We start from the raw sequence: 24810 nt of genomic DNA on the forward strand, positions 1-24810 counted from the left end.
TAGATGGATGGTGAGGTAATTGTCATATAAATTTCTTGCTCGTATAGAAACGAGGTGCAGGGGTGGGTCATTGGGCTCTTTGAGTCTGCTCCACCGTTCCTCATGATCATGGCTGACCCCTACTTCAATGCCATATCCCTAATTTCTCTCCATACCCATTGATTTGGTGAAGGGTCTTTTTCCGTGCTGTACATCTCTATGATTCCATGACTCATGAATATATTCAGTGACCTTCCCTCTACACCATTCTGTAGCAAATTCCATGGTTGACCACTCACTAAGTGAAAAATGTTTTCTCGTTTTAGTCCTAAAAGGCCTACCCTTTATCCTGAGCTAAGGCCTACCCTTTATCCTGAGACTCTGATTCCTGGTTCTAGATTCACAAGTGAGGGAAAAACATGCTCCTTCCAAGTAGTCTGTCGATCCCTGTTTCGATCCGAACTGCTCTCGTCGTTCAAAACTTCTACTTAATAGTCCAAACCAATCTCTCTTCATATATCAGTCCTGCTGTTCTTGGTATCAACCGAGTGAACCTTTGCACACTTGCTAAGACAAATATATTCCCCCTTGGGGAGGGCATCCAAAACTGCACAAAGCATTTCAGGTGTGGTCACACACAGGCCCTGTATTATTGCGGGACAATATCCTTACTTCTGAACACTCACCCTCTTGCAATGAAAACCAATAAACCAATTGTTTTTCTGATTGCTTGCTGCACCTGCCTGTTTACTTTCATTTAAGTCAGTACAAGTTCACCCAGATCCCTTTTACATCCACATTCTTTAGGATATCTCCATTAAAATAATGCTGTTGTTACGTCATTGAGTAAATCCCCTCTGCTTAATTTAAACCAGCAACACAGAAAAGATTCATCTCATGCAGTAATCTGTGAAAATTCCAGAGCAAGAACTATTTAAAGTAAAAATTAGCAACTTTATTTCTTAAAGCATAACAGAATAATTAACTAACATATTTACAACGCCTTCCTCTAACTTTTACTTTCCCTTCTATAATATTCGTCTGATAAAACTCCCAAATAAGATTCACCAAAAATTCAAATTTCAAAGCTGGGCAGCTGTTGATTTTTCCCTTTGTATCTTCCTCTGTAAATGTCTATGTTTTTTCTCTGCGCAAACTCCTCCAAACAGGTCCCCCTCAGAGACTTCTTACTAGCTGCCTACACCTGTTGGTCTTTTGGCAGTTCTCCCTCAACTGTTCAATTTTCCCCGGTCTTATACCCCCAAAGCATCGATTATGTCATTGGTTTTTAATATTGTCAATATACTCAATTCAAACTTGATTGGAGTTTGTTTTTTTGGGGTATAATTTAAACTGATTGGCCTAATTTGTCTCCAGGCAACCAGCTGCACTAGCTGCTGGACCAAAAGATTACATTCTTTCTTGTTCAGAACACTTGGTGCTGTCAGGTAATTCTGCTAGCTTTTAGCTTTCTTAAAGGTACAATACACTCTGCCTTTCTGTTTTTCAAATCATATGCTGCATCTGCCATGTGTTGAGTCATTTATATACAGTACATTGTGAATGGCTGGAAGGCAAACACTGAACCCTGTGACCCAGCACTAGTCACTGCCAGGTACCTGGAAACAATCCCATTTTTTTCCCATTCTCTGCTTCACTGTTCGGGTGCAATTCCTGTAAAAGTTTGTTTTCTTAATGGATTTAGAGTCATAGAGATATACAGCATGGAAACAGACCTTTTGGTCCAACCTGTCCATGCCAACCAGTTATCCCAACCCAATTTAGTCCCACCTGCCAGAACCTGGCCCATATCCCTCCAAACCCTTCCTATTCATATACCCATCCAGATGACTATTAAATGTTGCAATTGTACCAGCCTCCACCACTTCCTCTGGCAGCCTACTCTATACACGTACCACCCTCTGCATGAAAAAGTTGCCCCTTGGGTGTCTCTTATCTCTCACCCTAAACCTATGCCCTCGAGTTCTGGACTCCCCGACCCTAAGGAAAAGACTTTGGGTTCTATCCATACCCCTCCATAATTTTGTAAACTTCTATAAGGTCACCCCTCAGCCTCCGACGCTCCAGGGAAAACAGCCCCAGCCTGTTCAGCGTCTCCCTATAGCTCAAATCCTCTCACCCTGACAGCATCCTTGTAAATCTTTTCTGAACCCTTTCAAGTTTTACTACATCTTTCCAATAGGCAGGAGACCAGAATTGCATGCAATATTCCAACAGTGGCCTAACCAATGTTCTGTACAGCCGAGACATGACCTCCCAACTCCTGTACTCAATACTCTGACCAATAAAGGAAAGCATATCAAATACCGCCTTCACTATCCTATCTACCTGTGACTCCACTTTCAAGGAGCTATGAACCTGCACTCTCTTTGTTCAGCAACACTCCCTAGGACCTTATCATTAAGTGTAGAAGTCCTAATAAGATTTGCTTTCCCAAAATGCAGCATCTTGCAGTTACCTGAATTAAACTCCATCTGCCACTTCTCGGCCCATTGGCCCATCTAGTCAAGATCCTGTTGTAATCTGAGGTAATCCTTTTCGCTGTCGACTACACCTCCAATTTTGGTGTCATTTGCAAACTTACTAACTGTACCCCTTATGCTCACATCCAAATCATTTATGTAAATGACAAAAAGTGGAGGACCCAGCACTGATCCTTGTGGCACTCCACTGGTCACAGGCCTCCAGTCTGAAAAACACCTTTCACCACCTCCCTCTGTCTTCTATCTTTGAGCCAGTCCTGTATCTAAATGGCTAGTTCTCCCTGGATTCTGAGAGATCTAACCTTGCTAATCAGTCTCCCATGGGGAGCCTTGTCAAACACCTCACTGAAGTCCATATAGATCACATCTACCGCTCTGCCCTCATCAATCCTCTTTGTAACTTCTTCAAAAAAAACTCAATCAAGTTTGTGAGACATGATTTCCTACACACAAAGCCATGTTGATTATCCCTAATCAGTCCTTGCGTTTCCAAATACATGTACATCCTGTCCCTCAGGATTCTCTCCAACAACTTGCCCACCACCGAGTTCAGGCTCACTGGTCTATAGTTCCCTGGCTTGTCCTTACCACCTTTATTAAACAATGACACCACGTTAGCCAACCTCCAATCTTCCGGCACCTCAACTGTGACTATCGATGATACAAATATCTCAGCAAGAGGCCCAGTAATCACTTCTCTATCTTCCCACAGAGCTCTAGAGTTCACCTGATCAGATCCTGGGGATTATCCACCTTTATGCATTTCAAGACATCCAGCACTTCCTCCTCTGTGATATGGAGATCTTGCAAGGTGTCACCATCTATTTCGCTACTTTCTATATCTTCCATCTCCTTTTCCACCGTAAATGCTGATGCAAAATACTTGTTCAGTATCTCCCCCATATTCTGCGGCTCCACTCCAAGGCCGCGTTGGTGATCTTTGAGGGACCCTATTCTCTCCCTAGTTACCCTTTTGTCCTTAATGTATTTGTAAAAACCCTTTGGATTCTCCTTAATTCCATTTGCCAAAGCTATCTCATGTCCTTCTTAAGTATACTCTGACTAAGGATTCACTCGATCTATCCTGTCTATACCTGACATATGCTTCCTTCTTTTTTCTTAACCAAACCCTCAATTAGGGCTTATGCCCGAAACGTTGAATTTCCTGTTCCTTGGATGCTGCCTGACCTGCTGTGCTTTAACCAGCAACACATTTTCAACCTCAATTTCTTTAGCCATCCAGCATTCCCTATACCTACTAGGCTTTCCTTTCACCCTAACAAGAATATACTTTCTCTGGATTCTTGTTATCTCATTTCTGAAGGTTTCCCATTTTGCAGCCGTCCCTTTACCTGCAAACATCTGCCCCCAATCAGCTTTTGAAAGTTCTTGCCTAATACTGTCAAAATTGGCCTTTCGATTAGATTACCTGCAGTGTGGAAACAGGCCCTTTGGCCCAACAAGTCCACCACCGGCTCTCTGAGGATTAACCCACCCAGGCCCACTTCCTTCTGACCAATGCACCTAACACTATGGGCAATTTAGCATGGCCAATTCACCTAACCTGCACATGTTTGTACTGTGGGAGGAAACCGGAGCACCCGGAGAAAACCCATGCAGACACAGGGAGAACGTGCAAACTCCACACAGAGTGTCACCCAAGGCTGGAATTGAAGCTGGGACCCTGGTACTGTGAGGCAGCAGTGCTAACCACTGAGCCACCATGCCACCCCATTTTTTTTAATCCACCCCCACCTCCACCCCCTCCACCCCCACCCCCTCCTCCCCCTCCCCCACCCCCTCCTTCCCCACCCCCACCCCCTGTACTGTGAGGCAGCAGTGCTAACCACTGAGCCAACATGCTTTCCCCAAACAGTCAGTTATAACAGTCAGTTTCTGAAGTTTAGCAATTAGAGGGATATGGGATGCTTTACAGAGAGGTGCAATTTTCAGAGTGACGCCTGTTGGAAATCGCTGCTTACTAGTGATAAAGTTTACTTCTGTGTGATTTTTCTCCTCCCCGTGTTGTTTTGATTACAAAGTTGAATATTATTCATCTTGTAATCTGTTAATTCAGTTCCATGATGAACCATATTAGCAAATGATGTTGAACCAACCTTTGAGAGTATACCCACCAAGACAGGAAATTACTTTGGTAACATTTAGGGATTTCCCTGCTGTAATTCTAATGAACAAACTAACAAGGAGCAGCATGGCGTTTGGAAAGGAATGAGTTGTTTTACTAGATATGTTAGCTTTAGAATTAATAATATCCCTGTATGGGATTTCACTTGTAAGTATGAGCAGTATTAAGTTGGAGTTTCATAAATCAGGGGCCACCTATACAAGGTTAAAATATTTCTGAGCTGAGGTACAAGTTTGTACATGCAATCCAGGCCTTTATGCAAGGATGTTTACGCAAGGATCCAATATTAAATTAAAATTCAAGATCTGACATCAAAATGTTTGCTCTTACAAATGGCATTTGTATTGTGTTGTGGCTTGCTTACAAATCAACTTACAAGTGTACTCAAGAACAGATAACCTGGGACAGCAGTGGATGCAATCTATATGGACTTCAGCAAAGCAGTTAACATGGTTAGATCACATGGAATGCAGGGAGAACTCCCTGTTCTGATGTAGAATTGGCTCGATGGTAGGAGAGTTGTTTCTTGGACCGGAGGCCTGTGACCAGCAATGTGCTGCAAGGATCAATGCTGGGACTACTGCTTTGTCATTTATGTAAATGATTTAATTACATTAGATTACTTAGTGTGGAAACAGGCTGTTTGGCCCAATAAGTCCTCACCGATCTGCCGAAGTGCAACCCACCCAGACCCATTCCTCTACATTTACCCCTGCCCCTAACACTGCGGTCAATTTAGCATGGTCGATTCACCTAACCTGCACATTTTTGGACTGGGAGGAAACCAGAGCACCCGGAGGTACCCATGCAGACACTGGGAGAATGTGCAAACTCCACACAGTCAGTTGCCTGAGGTGGGAATGGAACCCGGGTCTCTGGTGCTGTGAGGCAGCAGTGCTAACCACTGTGCCACCATGCTGCCCACTAACCACTATGCCACCGTGCGATGTGATTATCGGAGCAATGATTAATAAGTTTGTAGGTGACACCAAAATTGGTGTAGTTGACAGTGAAGGTTATCCCAGAGTACAATGGGACCTTGATCAAGTGAGCTGATGGGCAGAGGAGTGGCAGATGGAGTTTAATTTAGATGAATGAGAGGTGTTACATTTTGGGAAGGCAAATCAGAACAGGATTTATACACTTAATTATAAAGACCTGGGGAGTATTGCTGAACAAAGGGATCTTGGAATGCAGGTTCATAATTCCTTGATGGTGGAGTTGCAGGTAGACAGGGTAGTGAAGAAGGCATTTGGTACACTTGCCTTTGTTGTTTGGTGCATTAAGTATAGGAGTTAGAAGGTCATGTTGCAACTGTATAGGTCATTGGTTAGGCATCTTTTGGAATACTGCTTTCAATTCTGGTCTCTTTGCTTTGGAAACATGTTAAATGTGAAAGGGTCCAGAGAAGATTTTCAAGAATATTGCTCTGGGTTGGAGGATTTGATCTGTAAGGTGAGGCTGAATAGACTGGGGCTGTTTTCCCTGGAGCATCGGAGGCTGAGGGCTGACCTTACAGAGATTTATAAAATCTCGAGGGTCATGCATAGCATGAATAGTCAGGTCTTTTTCCCAGATTAGGGAAGACCAAAACTAGAGGACATAGGTTTAAAGTGAGAGGGGAAAGATTTAAAAAGGACCTGATGGGCATCTTTTTCTCACAAAGGGTGGTGCATGTATGAATTTAGTGACTGCAGAAAGTGGTGGAAGCTGATACAATTGCAAAATTGTAAAAGGCATATGGATAGACGAATAGGAAGGGTTTAGAGGGATATGGGCCAAATGTTGTCAAATGGGACTAGATTAATTTAGGATATCTGTTTGGCATGGACAAGTTGGACTGAAATGGCTGTTTCCCTTCTGTCCAACTCTAACTCTGCCTGTAATTGGCTTTCACCAAGAAACCTTATTGACATCTCTACACTCTTTTATCTCTCCCTTCCCCATAAGCCTAAAATCTGGTATTTTTTTTCTTGTCAATTCTAGGTCTGATTACTCTTAACACTACTTTGGCTGCCTATCCAAGGCTCACCTCTCATTGCTACCTGTGTCACCGCCTGTACAAAATTCTAATTCACATACATTAACTCTCCATTGCTAAGTACACACATTTTCAAATCTTTTTCCTTGTACAAGTGGTTTTATGCCCTCCCAATTTTTTTTTCTTATGAACCTTTCATTTAATTGTGTGCCATCTCACTGATCCAATATTTGTAGCAGAGCTATCAGCTGTCTTAACTCAACATTATAACTTTTTTCCTTTTTTTAAGAACATTGCCTCGTTTCCTACTGTGAAACCAAATTATTCAATATGCATTTCTGAATTTCTCCATCGATCTCCACTGTTTATTTTAATTTCTAAGAAACACATTGGGATCTTCCTGTATTTTTACACTTTCTATATAATTATGCCGATCTCTCTGGTTCAAGTTTGGAGATGAAAAAAGCATTGGGGCTGTACTGGAATCATAAATACCTATATAATTATTTGAAAGGCAACTACACTTGTGCCATCTCTTGCCTTCAACCAGTATACTACTTTTCAATTTCCAACTTGCCAGGGTTTATTCCTGGAATGTGGGTGGTACCAATAAGAGTTCTTCCCTGTCCCCTGCAAGTTGCCCTGATAGCATATCTACTGTGTGATATGAAATTAGAATCCCATCTGGCAAGGCTGGTGTGAGTGGTGATTTCTCCCCTAAAGGGAACCAGTGAACATCAGTGAACCAGTTAAATTGGTCATTTTATCTCCATTATTTATTGAATTTCTTTTTCCCAACTTGCTGTGAGATTTTAACTTTGGGTTTGGGACTGGTAGCAAGTCAATCATTTATTTGTTTGTTTCTTGCTTTTTCTTACTCTGAATCTTCTTGAATTGTGAGTGGATTGCAGATATCTTTTGGAGCCATAGTTCACGATGTGTCAGACCATCACTAGAGAACACAAAAAGTCACAGTGCCATGTTTTGTTTTAAAAAAATGTCCATATGCCAGCTCCAATTATACAAGTGTAAGAAAATTCACCACACCTAGTGCAGCTGTCAAACAACGAAATCACATGAAAATCCGATCAAAAGTCATTAAAATCTCAATTTTATGTAAATGTTATGAATAGAATATTTACTTTCAAGTAAGTTTTTTATTTTTAAAATGAGCATCTGAATGGGAAGTGCTGCACGAAAGGACAGTTAAGGGCCAGTTGTATTTTTGTTAAGTCTGTTGCATTTATCCCCAAGATTAATTTTAATCTGATTTAATAACTAGGGTTAAATTTCTGTCATGTAAAGTCATAGTCATAGAGATGTACAGCACAGAAACAGACCCTTCGGTCCAACTCGTCCATGCTGACCAGATATCCTCACCTCATCTAGTCCCACTTGACAGCACCCGGGCCATATCCCTGCAAATCCTTCCTATCATATACCCATCCAGATGACTTTTAAATGCTTCAGTTGTACTAGCCTCCACCACTACCTCTGGCAGCTTCTCCCATACGTGTACCACCCTCTGTTTGAAAAAGTTGCCACTTTTAGGTGTCTCTCATATCTTTTCAACAAAAATATTGTTAGCAATGTAATGCTTAATTTATTTTCTTGTTTCTTTTAGCCTCTTTCAAGTACTCAGTCAGACATGACACAGATTAGTGGACAAAATTCTCAATTAGCAAGTGGTGAAGAGCGACAGAAGTCACTGGATCAGCAGCGGATGCAAGAGAAAGCCAATCGCATTGTGGCTGAAGCAATTGCTAAGGCTAAAGCTCGTGGTGAGCAAAATATTCCCAAGGTGATTGATCAAATAGTGATCTCGGGCACTGCAATGGATGGCTCAACTGATGAGAAAAAGAAAAAGAAGAAAAAACCAAAAGAAAAGAAAGACCCCAAGGAGCCCAAAGAAGCCAAGGAAAAAAAGCCCAAACCAACAGCAACTAAAATGAAAAGCAACAAGAATGCAAGGTAGGAACATGTAATTTTTCTATCACAAAATTGGCAGCTTTGAATTTTTGCTTTGTCGATATTGAAATGCTGAACTTTTGTCATAACTATCCAGAGACTGTTCAAGGTAGGTTGGTTTATGTTTCGTTGAGGAGTATTCCTCCAACTTGCTGATTATTTTATTGCAAATGTAGATGACAGAGGAAAATAATATCCCATGTAAATAATTGAGCATTGCCTAAAGTTGCCAGAGATGAAAGCTCCTGAAACAACAGAACTCTGGAAAGCTAAATATTTTAATATAAATTTAATACCCAAAACGGAATTAACCTTGAACCAGTCAAAAGTTCAGAGTAAGGCAATGTTTGTAAAACACAGGAGAGTTATTGTTATGGTAAATAACAACTTCTACACATATTGGTGCTGAACATGCTGGATACTTAATAAAGCAAGATAGATAAAACCTATTGTTACATATGTCCTATAAACAACAAATAGTTGAGGAAGAATGGTGTAAAAATTAGGCTCACTGATGTTGAATCATATAGGATTGCAAGTTCAAAATATGGAATCTCTGAACAACTGCAGTTGTCTTCAATATTTATAGTGAGGTAATGATTTTAACTGTGAAGTTAAATTTTGCCATCTTACTGTATACAGTAAACATGGTAGTTCTGCTTTGTAAATTTATCGAAGTTATTTTACTGTGCTTGAAGCAATGCAGGGCAAGTTTGAAACATCTGATTGAAAGTTTGTTTGCCTTTGTGTGCTTTATTTACACACTGATCACCTTTATTGGTAATAATATAGATGAGTTACTTGATGAAACGAAATATTTCCAGCTTTCAGAACTGGATCCTTGAGTTTTGATTGAATTGTTTTTGAATTGGCCAGAATTATGGTTTTCATGGTTATTAAATGTCTCGTTGTTGAAAATAAATTTTACTTTAGTTTTTTTTTTCCTCTGCAAGACCTTTGAAGATCCAGCATGAAGCTCGGAAATTGAGGAAAATATATCTCAATGCTTTTCTAATTAGTATATTTATTATAATGAATGCATTGAATTTGCTAAACTGCTATTTAAAATTAATGTTCAAGAAAGTTTGTATCCAAAACATTAAAAGAGGTTGTAAAAATCAAATGCATACTTTTTTTGGCAGTTGTGAACATTTGAGATGCTAATCTTGAAAACAAGTTATCAGTTGATGCCTATTCCAGCTCCTCCTCTGTAGCTCTTACCATGGAATATAAAGTGCTTTAACTTGGATCAATGCCAGCAAAGATATGTCGGATATATCAGATATCTAATGTAATTGGGGAAAGAAATTACTCAACTTCCTAAATTAATTAAGGCGTAAGTGCTTTGTTGCATAGGATTTAGTACAGGTTACTGCATATGCCTAATGGCTTCAATAAATTGAAAACTATGAAAATGTTCAATGTAATTGAAAAAATTATAGCAAATTTAATATTTAGTTGGGCCCTTCCTTCCCTTTTACAAGTAATTTGGCCAAATATACAGATGGTGCTTTCAAAAAAATATCTATTTAATGAGCAAGTAGGGCTGCAATGTGAATGAGCTAAATGACAATGTCACTGTGGCACAGGAAACTCTTCAAATGGAGGGAACATATGGAGGAATGTAATGATAGTAAGGGACAGTACAGTCAGGTAGATTGACACTGCTGCCGACAGCAAAGTCTGAATCCAGATGGTAATGTTACAGCTTGATGCCAGGGTTTCAGAGATCTGCTCAAGGCTGGAGAGGAGCGTGCTGAGGGAAGGGGAGTATTCAGTTGTCATCGTCCGTGTAAGTAGCTACATCATCTGCAGGACAAAGGAAAAGGTTGTGCATAGTTAGGATGAGAAGTCAGATGCCAGAGTAAAAACAAGGACTTCAAAGATCACAATCTTTAATTATTACCATAGTAATGTGCAAACTGAGATAATGTAAATTGGATTAACGACATGAATATGTTGCTCAAAGGTGCAAGATAGGTTCCAGATCATGGGACACTGGCCGTGGTACTGGGCAAGCTGTGGATTCAGTATCAATGCGATGGTCTCCAAACGAACTATAATGGTGCTGCAAAATCATGAAATAGGGAGGATTTTTAAACAAAACACTGGCGCAAAGGGTCAAACTTAGGATTAAAGAGTAGAGCCAAGACCATAGAGACTAATGCAGGAAATGATCAACCTTCCTTGAGTATTCTGTTTAACAAATTCAAATCTAAGACTAAAATTACAGATATGTTCCAAAAAAGGATAAAATCACACATAGCATGCATATAGAACTTGAAACAAAACTGATTAACTGAGAATTACAATTAGAATAGGAAAGTGTGATGTGCTAGCAATTGCAGAGACATGGCTATAAACTGATAAGTAATTGGGCCTGAAAGTTTAATTGTACTGTGCATTCCATAAAGAACAGGAAGCTAGGAAAAGGTAGAAGTGTAATTCTGTTTGCAAATACTGTTGTCCCAGTAGAGAAGGATAAACTAAGTTTCGGAGACCAAGGAGTAAAAATGGTTTGGGTAAAGGTGAGAAATTATAAAAACAGGAGGTTGTTTGTTGGAGTGCTGTACAGGCACCTAACAGTAACCTAACATGGCAGATTGGAGCAGAAGGGACGAAATAATGAGAACATGCAAAAAGGTGATAATCTTGGGAAATTTTAACCTCATTGATTGGAAAGGTCAGTTGGGCAAAAGTAGCCCAGATGAATTCATTGAATGTTTTGGGGAAAGTTCCTGAGAAACACTTGTTCTGGAGCCCAACAGCAGGTTATACTCGACTTGCTATTGTGTAACAAGATATGACCTCAGTAAAGGTGTCCCTGAGGTAGCAATGACCATAATATGATTGAATGCTCCAATTGGTTTGGAGAGAGGAGTGCGTCCAAAACACACTTTTTTTAAAAAAAATAAAAATTAACTAAGGGCAGTTATGAGGGCATGAAAGCAGAACTTGTTAGAATGGTTTGGCTGGTTTTGTGAAAGCATTGGCCAATAGAGACTGTTTAAAGAGGTATTTCTGAATACACAGTAGATGAATTCCAAAGGGTTGGATCCATCATCTATGTTAATGAGAAAGGTTAAAGATAATATCAGACTTTTTTGAATGTGCAAAGACAGGTGGCTGGACAGAAAATAAAAACAGCAAAAATTACTTAAATTAGTAAGAAGAAAAACTTAGTGAAAAAATTGGCCAGAGCTACAAAAATAGGTAATATGTATTTCTAGAAATACTTGAGAAGTTAACAAAGTGGGCATTGGTGCTATAGAAAGTGTGTGGAGAAATAATGATGGAAAATAAAGAGATGAAAAATTAATTGAACAAGTATTTTTGCATTGGTTTTCTCTATAAAGGATATAAGTAACATTGTAGAAGCAGCAATAAATTGTGAAATGGGAGGAAGGGAGGGACTCAAGAAAATAACTGCAGTGGACTAATGAGTGGATTGTTGGAGCTATGAGCTGACAAGAATCTATGTCCTGATAGCCCTAGTTCTGGGATCTTAAAAAAATTAGTCAGTTGTTAAGTTGGTTTTTATTATTTAAAGTTCCCATGATTTTGGGAAGGTTCCATTAGATTGTGAAATTGCAACCACAACTACTTTATTCACCAATGGAGGGAAGGAAATCCGGCAACTGAAGAGACCAGTTAGCTAGCCATCTGTTACAGAGAAAATGTTATAAGCTGTTATTAGTCATTTATGGGATGTGGGCACTTCTAGCTAGGTCAGCATTTATTACCAATTCCTCATTACCCACAAGGAAACAATAAATCAACTGCTTCGCTGTGGGTCTGGAGTCGCATGTAGGTCAGACAAGGTAAGGATGGCAATTTCCTTCCTTGGAGGACATTGGTGAATCAGATGGGTTTTTCCTGACAATCAACAATGGTTTCATGGTCATCAGTAGACTTTTATTTCCAGATTAGTATTGCTGTGACTCTAATTCAAATTCCACCATCTGCCATGGTGGGATTTGAACCTAGGTCCCCAGACCGTGACCTGAATGTCTGGATTAATAGTGCAGTGATAATACCACGACGCCATCACCTAATTTATTAAATAAGTTAATAATTTACATTGTGAAATTCTAAATTATTTTAAAATTTCAGTACTGATAAATATGAAAGTGTCAGTCATGATTAATTGGTGCATTCTCCATGGCAATGCACCTACCAATCTGAGGCCATTTGTCAATAATCAACACTCTTCTTTCATTCAGTTTTTTTTTAAATTTCCCCCTGATTTTCATATTTCTTGTGAATTTCCGTAATGAGTACAAGAGGAAAAGTTTCAAGAAAATGTTATTTAATCAATATTCAAGATCTGTATTACCAGACAACTATTTGCACTTGGTAAGTTCAAGGTATTAGGGCAGAGTCGCCATGGCTTTAACATTATTTTTCCTTCATAAAGCCATCTAATGTGGAAGTGTTGTGCTGTTGATAAAAGGAACCAGATAGATGTACTATATGTAAATTTCCAGAAGGCATTTGAGAGACTGCCCACATCAAAGTTTATTATCATAAATACTTAAGGTGAAAAGGATAGCATTCTAATATGGAACATAGAAAATTACAATGCAGTACAGTCCCTTTGGCCCTCAATGGTTCCACAGATTGGCGCAACAATCTGAAGCCCATCTAACCTACTCGATACTCCATTCTCATCCATATGCCTATCTAATGACCATTTAAAGGCCCTCACAGTTAACGAGCCTACTACTGTTGCAGGCAGTGTGTTCCATTCTCCCAACTACTGAGTAGAGAAACCACCTCGACATCTGTCCTATATCTATCACTCGTCAACTTAAAGCTATCTCCCCATGAGCTAGCCATGGCTATCCGAGGAAAAAGGCTCTCACTGTCCACCCTATCTAACTCTCTGATTATCTTATGTCTCAATTAAGTCACCTCTCAACCTTTTTCTCTCTAATGAAAACAGTCTCTTGTTCCTCAATCTTTCCTCATAATACCTTCCCTCCATACCAGGCAATTTTCTCATAAATCTCCTCTGAACCCTTTCCAAAGCTTCCATCTCCTTCCTATAATGTGGTGATCAGAGCTGTTTGCAATATTCAAAATGTGACTGCACCAGAGTTTAGTACAGGTGCAGCATGATCTCATGGTTCCAAAACTCAATCCCTCTACCAATAAAAGCTAACACACACCATATGCCGCCTTAACCCTATCAACCTGCGTGGCAACTTTGAAGGATCAATGTACCTGGACACCGAGATCTCTGCTTATCTACGCTACCACTAATCTTACCATTCACCAAGTATTCTGCATTCCTGTTAGTCCTTCCAAAGTGAATCACTTCACACTTTTTTTGCATTAAACTCTATTTGCCACCTCAGCCCAGCTCTGCAGCTTATGTATATCGCTCTAAATTACAACATCCTTCATCACTCTCCACAACTCCACCGACTTTAGTGTCATCTGCAAATTTACTAACCCATCCTTCTATGCACTTTTCCAGGTCACTTATAAAAATGACAAACAGCAACGGACCCAAAACAGATCGTTGCTGTACACCACTCGTAACTGAACTCCAGGATGAATATTTCCCATCAACCATGACCCCCTTTTTCTTTCAGCTCGCCAAGTTCTGATCCAAACCGCTAAATCGCCCTCAATCCCATGCCTCTGTATTTTGTGCAATAGCCGACCATGGGGAGCCTTATCAAATGCCTTGCTGAAATCCATATACGTCATATCAACTATTTTACCCTCATCCACCTGTTTGGTCACCTTCTCAAAGAACTCAAAGTTTGTGAAGCACGACTTACCCTTCACAAAACTGTGTTTACTATCCCTAATTAACTTATTCCTTTCTAGATGATTATAAATCCTATCTCTTATCCTTTCTAACACTTTACCCATAACCAAAGTAAGGCTCTTAGGTCGAAGAATTTCCAGGGTTGTCTTACTCCCCTTCTTGAACAAGGGAACAATATTTACTATCTCCCAGTCTTCTGGCACTATTCCTGTAGACAATGACGATATAAAGATCAAAGCCAAAGGTTCGGCAGTCTCCTCCCTGGCTTTCCAGAGAATCCCAAGATAAATCCCATCTGGCCAAGGGGTCTTATCTATTTTCACACTTTCCAGAATTGCTAACACCATCTCCTTATGTATCTCAATTCCATCTAGTCTAGTAGCCTGTATCTCAGTATTGTTCTCGACTGTATAGTCTTTTTTCAGTGTGAATACAGATGAAAAATATTCATTTACCACTTCCCCTACTGTCCTTGATTGGCCCTAATCTTACTCTAGTCATTTTCTGATTCCTGGTATACCTATAGAAAGTCTTAGGGTTTCCTTGATCCTGTCCCCCAGTGGAAGCAAAGAGGACTCATAAGTGGATCTTTTTGTGTTTGGCAAAATGTAACAAGTGGTGTGCCATAGGGATCAAGGCTGGGCACACACCAGTTTGCAATGTATGTAAAAACTTGGGTGCAGGGTCCAAGAATAAGTTATGAAATGAACATTAGGCTACAAAAAGACAGGTTAAATGAGTTGGTACAGACATGGCAAATGGAATAGATTATGGGAAGATGTGAAATTGTTCATTTAACGAAATAATGAGATGATGAGAGGCTGCAGAGCTCTGAGGTGCAGCAGGGTATAGGTATCCTTGTATGTTAATCAGAAAAAGTTAGCATGCTGATACTGCAAATAATTCAAAAGCTGTAATTTATTGCAAGGGATTGAGTACAAAAATAGCAAACTTGTGCTTCCAATTTACAGGGAAATGGTGAAGCCACATCAAGGAAGGTTGCAAATGTATTGGAAGCAATTCAGTAAATGTTTACCAGATGAACCGTTGGACAGTTTGCCTTAAGAGGAATGATTAGACTGGGTAGGCTTGAATCTGCTGGAGTTTTGGAAGCGAAAGAGACAGCTTGGTTGGATCAAATAGTGTTGAGAAATTTTGATAGGTTGGCTGTTAGGAGAGGATGTTTTGTTATGGGAGAATCACTAATTCGGATATCACTGCTTTTAAAAATAGTTCATTTAAAACCGGTTAGGCGAAACTCTTTCCTTGAGGGTTTGTGAATCTTTGGAACTCTTTCCCTGAAGCAGAGTCTTTGAATATTTTTAAAGCAGAAGAGGATGGTTCCTTGTTGAGAAAGGGAGTAAAAAAGATTATCGGGGGAGGTGGAAATATGGATTTGAGGTGCAATCAGATCAGTTACGTTGTCATTAAGTGGCAGAGCAGACATTTTGGCCCACATTTAAGCACTAACCTCTGAATTACTTGGTTGCATACTACAGTCTTGCCTGATATGCCGGGACTCAGCAGTGCATTAGGGTGAACGTGATAAATTCCACTCCTTATCTCAAAACCAATATGCAGAAAACGATCATCTGAACAATCTGCCATTGTGTATCCCTAATGGGCACCCTCCCAGGTCTTGTTTAAACTCTCGGCCACTATATTTGTAGCCAGTTTGTATTTTGCCTAGTGTTAATTGCAAATGTGTTTTATTTGCCTGTTTGCTAGTTTACTCTCGTTCCTTGCTCCAGGCTGGCCCACACCCTGTGGCTCTCAAGGTTCCATATATACTTCCCATCTCTCTTACAGCTTCTCTGATACACACATCCCAGGAGATTGCTGCTCAGTCATGTAACTTGACCTCTCTTTCCTACACTTTTGTGGCAGGAACAATTGCAATTGTTTTAAAAAAATGCTTGCCTGACTGAAAGTAAACAATTACCATGGATATACAACGAACAGGAGCTTTGGCCAGAGCAGTTTACTTTGACAATTCTACTAAAAATTGAAACTTGTCTGGATCTTGGTTGCATTTTGGTTATTATTGCCCACTTGTAATATTCTTCAGTGTGTTTCATATTGAATTTATAAGCAGCAGTATTTTCTGCAAGTAATTTTTTTGTACAAAAATGGATTTTCAACAAAGTTAGTTTGTAATAATAATATCTTGAGACTGCTGTCTAGGTAATTATGTTAAGATTACAGTCTGAGTTTTATAGATCACAGAATCAAATTAGTTATGAATCTACTCATTATGCACCATGTTATCTATAACTAATTTAAATGCAAGAATAAATGAATAATGCTCATGTTGATATTTTGTATATTTCTCACAAATACAATAGACATTTTACACAAAATGATATCCTGCTACAGAACACAATATTTTCTTACTGGGAGATCCCTGCATGTGCTAATATTGAATTGACCACATCTTTTTCTCTTCCTTCCTATTGGGAAAGTTCTGCAACAGATGGCCTCACTGAGATTGGAATATCACCATTAAGGTGGCTGTACTGCTCTCTACGTTAGTGTGCAGACTCACTAGAATATTTTGAAAGTATTATCACAAACTTTCCTACCAGCACTTTGTAGTGGGGGCAAGTTCTGAGCTTAAAATATTCACCTAGTTGGCATTAATAGGAAGTACCTGTAATTAGAATTGCAGGCGATGTTTCAGTTTGAGTTCGCTGACAGTGAAGTGTACTTATTGTGCTTGATTTGCATGTTAATGTTTTTATAGATTAGATTCCCAACAGTGTGGAAAACGGGCCCTTTGGCCCGGCAGTGTGGAAACAGGCCCTTCGGTCCAACAAGTCCACACTGACCCTCCGAAGAATAACCCATCTAGACCAATTTCCCTCTGACTAATGTACCTAACATTGTGGGCAGTTTGGCATGGCCAATTCACCTGACCTGCACATCTTTGGACTGGTAGGATTGGCATAATTGCTGAACTTTTTTTGTGCTGCTTTGAATTTATGGAACTTTAAATAATCTATCCAGCCAGAGTTCTCTTTTCAAAATTGCACACACCTACATCACCTGCTCAGTGTTTGTCTCTTTCTAAACATGTTCAAAGTGTAATTTTTAAAAGATGTTTTGTTTAACTTTCAAAAAAACACTTCCTTGAAACTGGTTCGAAATGAGCAGAAAATTTGGATGTGTAAACAAATTGGAAGTAAGGTTCTTTTTGTAAATCTATTATTCCTTCAGTCTGATCAACTACCAAACACTCTAATCCCTTCCTTGTTTTCCCCTTTTGTTAATCTGATGTTTTATTCTGTTTCTTTGTCCCATGGTTACATTGCAATGATATCCATCTCGGCACTCTTCCCCACCCCCCACCAAAATTCTATTTGAAATCCTGTGATTAATGGTGATTGACATTGGAAGCAGAGGGAATGAACTGGTTGGATTATTATCTAATGATTGGATTGGAGCTGGCTTAACCTTGATTATTAGGAGAGTTGGTCTTATAACTGCAAATTATTTCACATTATTGACTAAGTCTTAATGTCAGCAGTTTTTATACGGAGCAATTTTGTTATTTTGCATTATGATTTTTGTGTAAATAATGAGACGTTAACTTTAAATCTGGAGAAATGTGTATAAGTAATTAAATTACTGGTATTGGTTTTTGGCTTTAAGATGTGCATCACTGAGTGAAATTCCTTGATTAATTTGATTAGTTGGTGCGAGTTGTTTTAATCACAGCATTTTGGTTGTTATGCTCTTAAAGGGACAGTTTTGTATTCTTGCAGTGACCCCCTGACATTGATTTTTTTTTTAAGCCATCAATGTACAGAGCATTTTTTCTGGAACCTTGAATCCCAAAAATGTAATAGATGCATCATCATTGAGGTGGCAGTGTGGTACATCACCTATGTAGAAAAATATTGATGTATAAAAGTTTTTTTTAAAAAATGGAATTTGTCTAAATGGCCAGATGACTTCTGTATCAAACTCAATTTTGAGAAACATTGTGAACAAGCTTACCGTCACCTTTGTCTCCCTGTCTCCCATCCTTATCACCCCTGTGGTCAGGCCTCATCTCCAATCTCTCAAACCTAATGGGTATGGAGATCAAGGAAAAATATTTCAGGTTTTCATACTTCGAAAGTTGGAATTTGACTTGTCATTTTCGCGGTGGTATTCTCTCCTTCTTCAAACTCTAAGGCAATTTCTTCTCTTCCCTACCCTGACCACATGTCCCAATCTTTCATTCACTTAATCTGGAATCTACACTTGGATCGTTTCTGTCCATTACACCTTGCTCCTACCACTGCTCATCTTGCCAGTGAGCAATCCAATGTTCCCCAGATCCCTTTCCCACCTGATCATCCAACTCTCCTCCCTGGATCCAGTACTAACTGATTGTGTCAATGGTTCCCATTGCCTCCCTTTGTCCCTGCCTTCAGTCAGTAATTTAAACTGCGTACTTAGAAAAATTCAAAGTAATCAGAATGAGTCAGTAGGTTTTGTCAAAGGAAAATGATTTTTATTCAATTTATTCGAGTATTTTGAAAGAGTAACATCTGCTGTAGAGGGAGGGGAACCTGGGGATGCACTATATTTGAATTTCCAGGCTGTATTTGGTAAGATGCACATTGTCGTTTATTGTGGAAGATGAAAGCTCATGGTTTGGGCATAAATGTTGGCCTTGATACAAGATTAGCTAATTGGCAGAAAACAGGCTGTAAGCACAATGGGTCTTTTTCTGATTGGCAGGCTTTGATGAGTGGAGACCCACAGGGATCTGTGTTTGAATCCTAATTCACAAATTTATTCACCCATCTCTTTGGGGACATATTTGAATTCAAAGCATTCTCTAAGTATAATTTGATTGCAGCTTAACAATGAAGTTGGAGATGGTGAGAAGGTGTGTTGCTTAAGTGAGTTTTCATAAGCAATTTCGTTTTTTAAAATATAGATTTACATACTATCAATATAGCTGGTGGATTCTTTATCTGCTTACTTTGGTTAAGCAGTGAAAGTTGTATTAATGGCACAAGATGGCTCTGTGTTGCTAGGCAGTGTCAATTTTGAAACTAAGGCAACTCCCAACAGGCACCGTCAGTGATTGTAACTACAGGTTGTTGTAGGTAATAGTTAACAAGTATTTACGACACATGTTCTTGAACATATTAATGACTACTTTGCAGCAGGGTGTATTTAAACTCCATTTCTTTGTCAAAGATGTGCGTTGTTTCATATTCTAATGGTTGCCAGTCATCTCCCGTATTTTGAAATAATACCACTGTAACCTAAGGGAAGATTTTTTTTTCAGATTTTGTCTAAAGAAAATGTTTGTTAATGCAAAAGAAAAGTTTTGCTGTCAGCTATTAACAAATCCAACCTGTAATATGTGTGCAGCATTTTCAGTTTTGTTTCAGTGTAAGTGAATAATGCTAATACCAAAACATGGGCTTCAATAAGGCGTTGGACAAGGTTCCCCATGGGAGACTGGTTAGCAAGGTTAGATCTCATGGAAATACAGGGAAAACTAGCCATTTGGATACAGAACTGGCACTAAGGTAGAAGACAGAGGGTGGTGGTGGAGGGTTGTTTTTCAGACTGGAGGCCTGTGACCAGTGGAGTGCCACAAGGATCGGTGCTGGGCCCTCTACTTTTTGTCATTTACATAAATGATTTGGATGCGAGCATAAGAGGTACAGTTGGTAAGTTTGCAGATGACACCAAAATTGGAGGTGTAGTGGACAGCGAAGAGGGTTACCTCAGATTATAACAGGATCTGGACCAGATGGGCCATTGGGCTGAGAAGTGGTAGATGGAGTTTAATTCAGATAAATGAGAGGTGTTGCATTTTGGGAAAGCAAATCTTAGCAGGACTTATACACTGAGTGGTAAGATCCTAGGGAGTGTTGCTGAACAAAGAGACCTTGGAGTGCAGGTTCATAGCTCCTTGAAAGTGGAGTCGCAGGTAGATAGGATAGTGAAGAAGGTGTTTGGTATGCTTTTCTTTATTGGTCAGAGTATTGAGTACAGGAGTTGGGAGGTCATGTTACGGCTGTACAGGACATTGGTTAGGCCACTGTTGGAATATTGCATGTAGTTCTGGTCTCCTTCCTATCAGAAAGATGTTGTGAAACTTGAAAGGGTTCAGAAAAGATTTACAAGGATGTTGCCAGGGTTGCAGGATCTGAGCTACAGGGAGAGGCTGAACAGGCTGGGGCTGTTTTCCCTGGAGTGTCAGAGGCTGAGGGGTGACCTTTATAGAGGTTTACAAAATTGAGGGGCATGGATATGATAAATAGAAAAAGTCTTTTCCCAGAACTAGAGGACATAAGTTTAGGGTGAGAGGGGAAAGACATAAAAGAGACCCAAGAGGCAACTTTTTCATGCAGAGGGTGGTATGTGTATGGAATGAGCTGCCAGAGGATGTGGTGGAGGCTGGTACAATTGCAACATTTAAGAGGCATTTGGATGGGTATATGAATAGAAAGGGTTTGGAGGGATATGAGCCGTGTGGTAGCAGGTGGGACTAGATTGGATTGGGATACCTGGTCGGCATGGATGGGTTGGACTGAAGGGTCTGTTTCCATGCTGTACACCTCAATGACTCTTATCTAATTTTAGCAGTTACGGTAACCAACTATTAGCAAGTATCCAGAAGTGATGTTTCTTGTTCAGACTTGAATATTCAATGTTTGGGAGAAGATTTGTAGCTCGGGTGCTCGTTGTTGTGGTTCTGTTCGCCGAGCTGGGAATTTGTGTTGCAAACATTTCGTCCCCTGTCTAGGTGACCTCCTCAGTGCTTCACAGGAGGCTCCCAAGCACTGAGGATGTCACCTAGACAGGGGACGAAACGATTGCAACACAAATTCCCAGCTCGGCGAACAGAACCACAACAGACTTGAATATTTTGTTCCAGTTTAATTTTGTTGACTAACTTTATTTTATTAGAGAACACTATGTTGCCAGGTAGAGGCAGCTGGATAGGAAGGTGCTGTATTAACTTTAGCCCCAGGGTATCAGGTTAAAACCTCCTTGATGTGTATATGACATTCAGTATTGCTACTAATGTGTTGGCCAATACATTCATCAATATTCGCTTTCGTATTAGGAGCTGTAATGTATGTAATTTTCTAAAACGAATATTGGATGATAATTTCCAGAATATAAACTTATAATTCCTTGGAATTGAGTATCATGACAAGCGCAAGCCTGTTTCTGGTTTACTTCAGCCTTTCAACAGAACATGGGAAGACACATTAATTTGGTAGCTACTGAGTTTGTTGGAGCCTCTATTAGGGTTTAATTCTGTTGGGTACATTATCAATGCCACCCCTTTCGACTAAGTGATAACCAAATAAATAAAAATGTTGGATGGTTTTAAATTACAACATGACATATGGGCACTTGTTATTGCTCCATAACTACAAGGCATGCATCTGCTGTTTTCTGCAGGATGATTTGAATCTCTGCACTGTCCCAGAGCACTAAGTCACCAAGGAATAGTGGGGAACTTGTTGCCTACACAGATGCATCACAGGCAAAATTGGTTTCTACTTTTATTTCCTTGGAATGTTACAACTTTGAAAAAAACTAGTAATTAAGCAGAGTCTTTGGGGACATTTAAGCAAGTGCTAGACATGCACATGGATAGCAGTGAGTTGAGGGGTGTGCAATAAGTTCACTATATTTTACATTAGGATTAAACCTCTGCACAACATCGTGGGCCAAAGCGTCTGTTTTGTGCTGTATTTTTCTATGTTCTATATTTATGATTCACTGTTGTAGATAGAAATGGCTGTGATCCTTAGGTTAATAAACAATCCGTTATGAAGCTGAATCCTAGATACCATAAAACTCTGGAGCAGGGACTTAGATAGGACAATCCTAGGATCAGCTCCAAGGTTGGTTACCAAAGGTTTTTTTGTTAGGCATGTTATCGTGTGCAAATGGGGCAGGTGAGAAAAGTTTGTTAGTAGTCCTCAGCAACCCTTTGCCATTTTTCTCAGTGCTATCACTCCTATACTTCCTATACATCCTATTCACTTCTCTCTCTCTCGCGCGCTCTCTCTCTCTCTCGCGCTCTCTCTCTCGCTCTCTCTCTCTCTCTCTCTCTCTCTCTCTCTCTCTCTCTCTCTCTCTCTCTCGCGCGCGCGCGCTCTCTCTCTCCCCTTTCCAGATGTGCAGTCTGTCGTGCGTCACAGCAATTTTGAAGTTTGGATAGATCATAATGGGAAAAAGTGGCATGTCATGACTAGAAATTGGGTGTTTCACTGTTCAGTGTTGCCTCTAGCATTGCCCAAAGGAATTGGTTTGCTTTCTGAATCTGTACTAATACAAACTAGCATATAAGACCATAACACATACGAATGGAAGCAGGCCATTCGGCCCATCGAGTCCACTCCGCTATTCAATCATGGCTGATGGGCCTTTCAACTCCACTTACCCGCAATCTCCCCATAGCCCTTAATTCCTTGCGACATCAAGAATTTATCAATCTCTGCCTTGAAGGCTTTTAGCGTCCCGGCCTCCACTGCACTCTGCGGCAATGAATTCCACAGGCCCGCCACTCTCTGGCTGAAAAAATGTCTCCCAATTTTTGTTCTGAATTTGCCCCCTCTAATTCTAAGGCTGTGTCCACAGGTCCTAGTCTCCTTGCCTAATGGAAACAATTTCCTAACGTCCACCCTTTCCAAGCCATGTATTATCTTGTATGTCTCTATTAGATCTCCCCTCAATCTTCTAAACTCCAATGAATACAATCCCAGGATCCTCAGTCGTTCCTTGTATGTTAGACCTACCATTCCAGGGATCATCCATGTGAATCTCTGCTGGACACGTTCCAGTACCAGTATGTCCTTCCTGAGGTGTGGGGACCAAGACTGGACACAGTACTCCAAATGGGGCCTAGCTAGAGCTTTATAAAATCTCAGTAGCACAATGGTGCTTTTATATTCCAACCCTCTTGAGATGAATGACAACATTGCTTTCGCTTTCTTAATCACGGACTCGACCTGCATGTTTACTTTTAGAGAATCCTCGACTAGCACTCCCAGATCCCTTTGTACTTTGGCTTTATGAATTTTCTCACCGTTTAGAAAGTAGTCCATGCTTGTATTCTTTTTTCCAAAGTGCAAGGCCTCGCATTTGCTCACATTGAATTCCATCAGCCATTTCCTGGACCACTCCCCCAAACTGTCTAGATCCTTCTGTAGCCTCCCCACTTCCTCAGTACTACCTGCCTGTCCACCTAACTTTGTATCATCGGCAAACTTCGCTAGAATTCCCCCAGTCCCTTCTTCCCTTCATTCATATAGTTCACCTTAATTCAATACAACAAACTAATTTTCAACTGTTTATTTTCAAGATATTTTTATGTTGATTGATTTGAATCTGTGATCATCTTGTTTCAAAGAAACTGTAAATGTATGATCTTATCTATGAGACCTACAGATAGAAAAGGCAATAGTTTGGAAAAGTTCTTTTCTATAGGTGCTTCAAAGACCAGCTTATTGAGGATAACTTGTTTGCCAGGCAGTTTCTGAGATTCTGTTCCTAGGTTCCATCTGTTTCTAGGATAACTTTCTCTGTAGAACCATTGGGCTTCTCTGTAGCATTGTTTATATTTCTGCAGCTACATCTGTGGAAGTCTGAATGTTTTAAAAGGAAATGGCCTCTTCTTTCGTTTTACTGCACTGAGCGCACTTCTCCTTTCTATACCATAACACCTTTTTAAAAACAATTTCCAAGTTTAACTGACTCAATTTTTATATCACTACATTGTAAGGCTGGTGATTTAAAGCTGGTGGTGAGAAATCACAAAGCTGACAGAAGAATTATCTAGTATATTGGGGCTTGTGCAGTTCAATAATTGGATGGTGAATTGCAGTTTGGGATAGAAGCTGACTAAAATTTTCTTCAGGTTTCAAGGACTAAAACATTGTAACAGCTTAATGAAAGCATGGTGTAATGCAACCTCTACAGTATAGCTAAAAGTAAAATTGCATAGTCCCACAGGACCACAGTGGAGAGAGATGACTAGCGAGTTAACCTGAGGGTCACCATGTGTCAGGCAAGCGGAGAGGGTGAGACATTCATGGTAACCTCAGTCGGTAGGTAGTAATTGAACCCATATAGATGCATTCATTTTGGATCACAAATCAGCCATCCAGCCAAGTGAACTGACTAACACTCAGAGCAGTTAGACAATCACTGGGAGAAGCTGTTGCACCATTGGACCCTAACCACACTGACACTTTGTGCAGTCGTGACAAAAGAGGAAGGAGAGAAAACAGAACCTTTCATTGAGAACCTCTATTTTTGTCAGCAACTTTTGTCCCATTCAAAGAGCTATGGCTGCAGTGTTAGCCTATTGAGTTACATGAAGGCACATAAAACCTGGAAGACATCATCCCCATTATGAGGGACTATCATAGAGTAGGATAATCTTTCAAATGAATTGCTAAAATGGCTG

General features: G+C 40.0%; 1 protein-coding gene and 1 long non-coding RNA gene across 4 annotated transcripts in view; one reads left to right on the forward strand and one right to left on the reverse strand.

The window, feature by feature from the left end:
- chd7 (chromodomain helicase DNA binding protein 7) overlaps positions 1 to 24810 on the forward strand; it is a 343180-nt gene that overhangs the window by 89573 nt on the left and 228797 nt on the right. For 2 of the 3 annotated variants that reach the window (XM_060822645.1, XM_060822642.1), the window contains exon 3: positions 8235 to 8581. The exons of the other annotated variant lie outside the window; for it this stretch is intronic. In XM_060822645.1, the coding sequence (XP_060678628.1) occupies positions 8235 to 8581 (347 nt within the window). The remainder of the gene's footprint in view (positions 1 to 8234; positions 8582 to 24810) is intronic. 3 annotated transcript variants of the gene reach the window in all.
- Positions 9774 to 23504, reverse strand: LOC132810334 (uncharacterized). The gene is made up of 3 exons (XR_009642784.1): positions 23428 to 23504; positions 18360 to 18430; positions 9774 to 10387 (listed from the first exon to the last, which is right to left on the reverse strand). It is a non-coding gene; the product is annotated as an uncharacterized LOC132810334 (long non-coding RNA).

The sequence above is a fragment of the Hemiscyllium ocellatum genome, chromosome 4, assembly GCF_020745735.1.
Source record: "Hemiscyllium ocellatum isolate sHemOce1 chromosome 4, sHemOce1.pat.X.cur, whole genome shotgun sequence".
In the NCBI taxonomy this organism is placed as follows: domain Eukaryota; kingdom Metazoa; phylum Chordata; class Chondrichthyes; order Orectolobiformes; family Hemiscylliidae; genus Hemiscyllium; species Hemiscyllium ocellatum.